This window comes from Parasteatoda tepidariorum, chromosome 7 (genome assembly GCF_043381705.1).
Source record: "Parasteatoda tepidariorum isolate YZ-2023 chromosome 7, CAS_Ptep_4.0, whole genome shotgun sequence".
NCBI lineage: Eukaryota > Metazoa > Arthropoda > Arachnida > Araneae > Theridiidae > Parasteatoda > Parasteatoda tepidariorum.
Window position 1 is genome coordinate 73,732,178 of NC_092210.1, and position 8,109 is coordinate 73,740,286.

General features: G+C 28.1%; 1 protein-coding gene across 1 annotated transcript in view; it reads left to right on the plus strand.

The window, feature by feature from the left end:
- The window catches only part of LOC107436170 (nose resistant to fluoxetine protein 6-like), a gene marked incomplete in the record, with an annotated part of 48,565 nt that extends 45,739 nt beyond the window's left edge, over nucleotides 1-2,826 (plus strand). The window contains 1 exon segment of the mRNA XM_043053118.2: nucleotides 1,808-2,826. Within this exon segment, the coding sequence (XP_042909052.2) occupies nucleotides 1,808-2,032 (225 nt within the window).
- Between the last annotated feature and the right edge of the window lie 5,283 nt (nucleotides 2,827-8,109).

The window sequence follows — 8,109 nt, forward strand, 5'->3', positions numbered from 1 at the left end:
TATTCTTTTTATTTATTTTGTAATTAGCTTCTGAAATTTTTTGAAGAATTTTATACGGTCCACTAAAAGGAGGTGACAACTTCCTCGTATTAGGATAAGTAAATTCTTCAAACAGAACTAATTCATCATTTTTAAAGTCTATATCTAAAAATCTAGAATCATAATAAATTTTATTTCTTTCATGATATTCTCTAGTTCTTTGAATTGCTATTTTTTTAGCTTCTTCAACAGGTGGATAGACTTTTTCATTTAAGGGATTTTCGTAGGGGAGTCTACCATGCATGAGGTATGCAGGTGGAAATTTTGTTACAGAATGGGGAGTTAAGTTATAAGTATTAACTATATCTTTTAACAAAGTAGGCCAGGGAGTTTTAGTAGGTTTTTCATTGATTTTACATTTTAAACTCGTAATTATTGTTTGACCAAGGCGTTCTACCTTGCCATTAGACTGCGGATGATGTGCAGTTGTCAATAATTGTTGAATTTTATTATGCTTCAAAAATTTTTTAAAATGAGAAGAAGTAAAGGCAGCGTTTCTATCACTCAACAAGGATTTAGGAATTTGATTTTGAAACATTTGATGTAAAAAATTTGTATAGGTTTCTGAGCTAATGGATTTTGATGCAAAAGCCCAAATGTATCTTGTGAGGTGGTCAATAATTAAAGAAAGAGAAAGAAATAATTGATTCTGAAAAATAATAAAAATATTTAATTATGGAAAAATGTTTCATGAGGATTAATCTAATTGGGAAGGAACTAATTGATTTTGAAAAATAATAAAAATATTTAATAATGGAAAGATGTTTCATGAGGATTAATCTAATTGGGAAGGAAATAATTAATTTTGAAAAATAAGTTTCTGCTTTGATTTTAGCTCATTTGCTTGCCATATTATTAAACATAAATTTTGCGTGCTACTTATGTGGTACAGTCAATTGTAACTCTTGTTACAATATAACAGGGTCTTAACTATGCATTATATAAATACAATATTTGGTGTGTTACGCTTCTGGCATTGCCAATTTTAATACTTGTGACAAAATTCCAGGTATTTTACTATGTATTAAATAAATGTAATATTTTGGTGAGGCATTATCAATTTTTATTGTGACATTATCAATTGTTATTCTCTTGAAAATATTCCAGCACCTTTACTATGTATTACATGAATACAATATTTGGTGCGTTATTCTTGTGACACTGTCAATTGTAATACTTGTGACAATATTCCAGGGTGCACTATGTTCTATACGAATACAACTTTTAGTTTAAAATATGTCTTACTTTACTAAATCTGAAAATAACTAGTTTGTAAAAAGAATTCAAATGGTTTTCATAAAATCCAGACTCTTAGATGTTTCTGCTACCTTTGTGAAAAATAATTTGTTAAGTAATGAATAAACAACGAAAATACTTAAATAGTAAAAAAAAGTCGTTTGAATTACGTTGACATGAAAAAATAGATATGAAAAAAAGGAAAAAATTGATCTGTAAAAAATAGATAAAGAGTTATTTCATTTCATAAATAAAAATGAGGAAGTTTTTTGTTTAAATGGGACATAGGCCCAAATTTGAATAAAGTCTTATACTCTCACTATTTAGCAGGATTTATGACGTATTTACTCATATCGAAATAAAAGTTTCAAATTCATAAGCACTAACTTCTTTAAATGATGTATTTTAAAAATTATTACTTTTTGAAAATTTAAATTCGCTTCTTTACTTGATTCATTTGTTCACTTTATTTTAAACAATGAACTTAGATTTCTTATTTTTCCTACAGTTATAAATTGTTCTTCTTTTTCAGATTGGAGAGTTCGTATTTTTTTTTCCGTTCGCTATAATTTTGGGCTTTCTCCAGTACATCATATTGGAAATTCCTTCCAATAAAATTATAAGTCTATTGAAAGAAAAATTTAGAAGTTCAACACCACACAAAGGCAGAAGGGAAGAACCTTTCAATAAAATTTATGATCCATTAAAGGAAAGAGTTACAAGTTCAACATCACCTAATGGCAGAACCTTTCAATAAAATTTAAGATGAATTAAAAGGAAGAACCAATGGCTCAACACCACCCAATGACACAATAGAAGGACCTTTTAATAAAATTTATCAATCATTGAAGGAAAGAGCTACAAGTTCAACACCGCCCGAAGCGAGAGCTCAAATCGGAAACTATATAGGGTTTAAAATAAAAATAGAGCATAAAATCGCCCTTTTAATTTCTGTATTGCAATATTCAGGTCAGGAAAAAAACTAAGAAGCATCCGTCAGAAATCTGAACGGGTGATAAATTTTATTAAAATACTTCATGATGTTAGAACAATTTTAACACTACACGATGACATTTTTTGTAAATATATGCTTTATTTACACTTTCATTGGCTAATGGCTGAGTTCAAAATTTACCTTGAATATTGGCATAGAGTTTCTCTAATTGCAGATTTATTGAAAAAGATTCTATGAAAAATAAAATACAGTAAAGTAATGTACTTTTTGAGAAATTCATACCAACGCCACATAAAAAACTTTTTTCTTCAAACCTGATTTAAATTATCCGTTTGTTGTCAACAACAACAAGACGCTTTTTTGTGCGACGTTGTGAGTGTAAAAGAAAAATGCCTTGTTTCCTTAAGCAACTGCAGTATAGAAGAAAGTCGGTTTTGTGGTGAACTGATCGATATAGTTTAAGAGTTTTAGGCTGGACCAGAGATATACTTAGATTCACAGATGAAGAAAACTTTGCAAGATTCGAATTCGAAAAAAATTTGTTTGGCCTCTTTGTAAAAATACGATTTGAAATACATAAAACATTTAATACTAAATGACTACTTGATTTAAGGAACTTCTTTTCTTCTTTTTCCTTTCCTTTATTTTTTCTTAGGTAATATTATATATAAGCGTGATATGTGATCATGATATGAATATGCTGAGTACAAAAACCGATATTTTTAACCGAGTAGATTAGAAACGTGGTTCTAATAACATTAAACGAATGATAATATTATCCACCATCACATAAAGTGGTTTCTAATTTATTCATTGCCTTAGTAAGCATGTACAAAAACAACAAAATATTTTCAACAAATTTACTTGTATTCACAACATTTATCTGAAAAAATATTTTCTTATAAGAGATTATTTTACATGAGAAAGTATATTTAAATAAATTTTACGAATGCCTAATATATTTATTGAAAGATTGCGAAAGCGTTATGTTTATAAACATATAAAGTTTAAAGTTTAGCTTGAATTTCATTATCTATTGCTCAAATGTGGGAGTTGGAAATTGATAAGAGGGAAAAAGATGCAAGCTAGTTTAAATCTTTTAGAATGGAATTAAATAAAATTTAAGAAATAATTGCTCTTACCCAGATGTAAATTAAGAAAATCCAAGAAACCCAAGAAAATCTCACCAAAAAATATGAATAATCATTTCAATTCCAAACTGAAGGTTTCATTTATAGTAAAGCAAGACACTTTGTTGAGGGTGTTTTTTCATGTTTAAAGTCGCTTGTTTCTTGCTAACTTCTGATTAAGTTTCTATCAAGAAGTAAGCATGTTGAAATAACAAATAAACATTATTTTCTTGATAGGTAGTTCATACAGAAAATTCTAGTTGGTAAAGTTCTGTTTGCTTAAGATGGTTGAAGAGGATAAAGTTATATAAACCATTTGAATTTTTAAATATTAATTTAAATAAATATTAAACTAAATTTTTAAAAAAAATATTTTATCTTATGCTGTTGAAGTCTCCTATAAATGATGAGTAAAAAAATTTAGAAATTTATGCATGGGAAGAATCCTTGGTGTTGAAATTTTAACATTGATAGCTTAGAATAATCAAAACATAAATAGTATTAATGAATAAATTTTTTTCTATAATTTAATTTCTCGAACTGAATCCAAGAAAATCTCACCAAAACAAAGTGCTGTAGCTCTAAATAGAAAATATAGCCCTTTCCTTCTATAGATGTCAAAATTGAGGAGTTTATAAAATTTGAAACTGAAAGTGAAATATCAATGACATAAAAATATTTCCTCATAGAATCTTAGATACGTTTACAAATTGATCAAAAATACCCATCATTTCAGTTTTTTGGGAGCTGAATAATTGAACTTAGAAATTCAATCGCAAGTTTAGCCTTATAACTAAAAAATAGAGAATCGAAATTATGAAACTAGACTTAGTTTCATAACTTCTATTTCCTATTTTTTACTCATTATTTATTTAATCAGTTTTCGAAGATTTCATATAAAGGCCTATTTTAAATAATGAACCAAATCCATGATTGTTCATTAATAGTTCACTTAAAGTTCATAAATGTATTGTTTTTTCATCCACGATTAATAAAGTCTTCTCTGTTCGGTAGAAAAAATAAGTTATAAATATACTAATTTCAAACTAAATGGAAATGACTTCACTGAACATGAATGGGTATTCTAATAAGATATTCAAATAAGGCTGTCATATATTTACTCGTTTTAAAAATAAAAAATGAAACTTCGAAACGATGCAGATTTGTTTTTTGTTCCCTTAGAAGATTTTATAATTATAAATTGGATTAAAAAAACTAAAAACAAATGTTACAGTAATGGGAAACTGAAAAAAAAGTGCAGAGTAAATGTTATTAAAAAAAGAAATATCTTGAAAAGAATAAAAGAATTATAAATACCCACGAAGATGGAGTAAAAATAATTAAAATGCTATCAATTATATTTTTCAGAGAAATAAAAGTAGCATGAAAAGTTATAAACATAAAGAAAGTAATAAGCATGAATGCTTAAAGGATTATTTTATAACTTTAGAGACCTTAAGTTCATGCAATTTTTCATACTTAGCAATAAGATTTAAAGCTCAGAAGACCAACAAAAATTACCGAAGAAAACAAGTATTTTTGAATACCCTATGCTGGAAAATCAAGCAATAAACTTGTATTTTATATTGATCACTTTAGTTGTTGTTTTTAATAATTGCATTAAATTTCGTAAATCTAGAGTAAATATTTATGGAGATATGTACATTTTTTATTAAGAAAAACAAACTGTTCTTTGCTATAACTTTATAAATACTCAATGGAATCAAACAAAATTTTAGGAGCAATTTAAAATTAATTACAAAATTATTTATTTAAAAAATATTTTTAAAAATTTACTAAAAACTGCACAAGATATAGGTTTTTAAGGTAGTTCTTTTATACTGCAGAACGGAAAAAATTTAAAAGAAAAGCACATTTTTCTATTTCGTAATGAATCGTATTTGGCAACTAATGAAAAATGTTATTTGAATACCTTGTAAATTTAAAACGTTTGAAGCAATTTTCTAAGTAGTTTTTGTACTTTTTAAGAGAAAGCTCAAAATGATCAGGGGTTTTCTTGAAATTTCATTTTGTACTATTAAACAAGATTTATTAAAATGAGATCGACATCGTGGGGGATTGTTCCTCATAAAAGAATGTTTACTTTTGAGTGTTTCCTTTCCATATACCACCACATTTTGGTTTCCGAACGATTATTGCAAAGTATTTTCATTTGTTATTAATTTTGTTTTATGATGCAAAATAAAATCTGTGGAAAATCCCTGATCGTTTTAAATACTCAGAAATTGCTTAAAACTTTTTAAATTTTTAAGATATTCAAAACAATTTTTTCTCATCAGTTTGCAAATACGACTCAATTCAAAATAAGGAAAAAAAGAATTTTTAATTTTTTCCGCGCATGCGCAGCATAAAAGAACTACCTTAAAAACTTATATCTTGTGCCGGTTTTAACGATTTTTTTTTAATTTTAAATACATAATTTTGTAATTAATTTTAATTACTAAAAATAATTTGTTTGATCCCATTGAATATTTATAAAATCATAGCCAAAAAAAGCTTAAAGCAAAGCTTAAGGCAAAAGAATTCATTTTTATGAAAATGCTCATATCTCCACAAATAGTTCTACCTAGGACTTTACTAAATTTTATGCGGTTATTAAAAATAACAACTAAATTAATCGATACAGGTTACGAGCTTATTGCTTGATTTTCTAGCATAGGGTGTTCAAAAATACTTGTCTTCTTTCGTAATTCATTGATGGTCTCCCAAGAGTCTGAAAAATTTAAATCTTATTGCTAAGTATGAAAAATTGCATGAACTAAACATCTCTAAAGTTATAAAATAATCCTTTAAGTATTTTTTGAGAAATTAAGAAAAATATCTTCAACTCTAAGTGTCTCTACTATTTTCTGTAGGGTAGTGTACTTACGTAATATTTGAAACGCCCCAATATTAAAATTTCAGAGGAGACCTGAAAAATTTGTAATTAAAATAACGAAAAGCTGCTGACTTTTCTTGGCATTTGCCGGAAACATAGCAATTCGTTTTGTTTTAATAATTTCAAAGCTATTTTATTTTCCCTTGAAGGAGTGACAACGATGTAAATTTGTATGGTAGTAGTAATAGTCCTTTATTTCGATAGCACCTGAGCTCGAACAATGAGCTGTCGGCGATGGTTTGGGAAAAATCCCTGAAGATGAGCCCAAGACAAAGCATCATAATTTTGATTCTCTGCAGAGCAAATGTCTCCTCCGCTTTGGTATCCTCGTGAATAACATGTGAAATCGAGCACTTTTGGATAACGCAGTTTAACGATCGATGACCTATACCGCACACCCTCAGTCCCTTTGAAATCTAATTAAAGTGGTCATCCAACAGCTCACTGACCACTGCCAATGAAGCTTGACTTCCGTGATCAGCTGAGAACTAACGATCAATCCACTGCGTGATAAATCTCTTATGCATCATAAAAATATCAAACAATGCAGGCAATTCTGTTTCATTCGTAAAACGAATTATAGTAATAAATAAGGTTTGCTTACCACTATTTGAGATCATGTATTATAAAAATATCAAAATACGATGCGCAAGCATTTTTATTAGAATAGCAATAATACAGGACAACCTGTGTTCGTTTCCTTTCTTGGAATTTCTTTTTCATTTCTCGGATCCATATAGCTATTTTTTGCTTTTGTGTTATGAAAAAAAATTACCATTTTCTGGACAATTTACATTTAAGTAACATGAGGGTATTGATCAAAACAATATTCAAAGAACGATAATTTTTTTCTTTTAATTCTCGTGCAGGCACCTAACATACGGTACAATGCAAAAGCAAAGGTTGTTAATTGCTGGCAAGCCTTTTTTGTCCAATTTTGTCCTACTGTTTAACATACTATTTTCACTCTTTGATTACGAAAATGAATGGTTGCTTCCCAAGGCTTCAGATTAGTACTAACTATATAGGTACTTAGTATAGACTATCTTTCTATTAATGCCAAAAAAATTTGTAGCAGAAACATTCAAGCACGACGTCAGGTGCTGCAGATCGTTACAGCATTTGCAGATTATTTTAATTTCAGATTATTAAGAAAAATTGCGAAAAAACCATCAAGACTTCTTTTTAAACCTTCTCTAAATTTGTTCTAATCAAAATTGTAAGCCTAAATTGAGAGAACACAGCAAATAGAAAATAAAACTTTTTTTCCGTTAATTGATTACAGACTTATGTTTACAGACCTTGATGCCAGGCTGTAAGGACATATTCCATTTTTTTAGTATCAATTTTTATTCAATATAAGTGAAGGTGACGGAAAGTCTTTATGCATAATTTTCAAATATTTTGAAAATTTTGTTAAATTAAGTTGAATTTTTGCAATGATAATCTTTGTCTAACTGCGTTGGGTTTGCTGACAAATTTGGATTTATCAAGATTTACTCCATAAATTTGGCTACCTGGTAAACAAAGTTGACTTTAACTATTTATTGAAGTTCCAGGTATATTTATCATTTTATTTAACCAAACTTTTCAAAACAATAGACCTGTCACAGCAAACAATATGGCTTGAACAATAATTATTTTATGAGATGTTCTCAAAGCTCAACTAAAAAAAAAAAAGTTCGCTACAATGGAATGATTTCGCTTCGGCAAAAGCTAACTGTGAAAAATAACTTTTTTACCATTTTTTAGTTAACAAGTTGTCATGTCTGTTGCTTTATTTCATTGTGAGCGCGAATTTTTCAATATTACCAATTTCAACCTAGTTAAAGCTCTCTAATTTGCTCTGG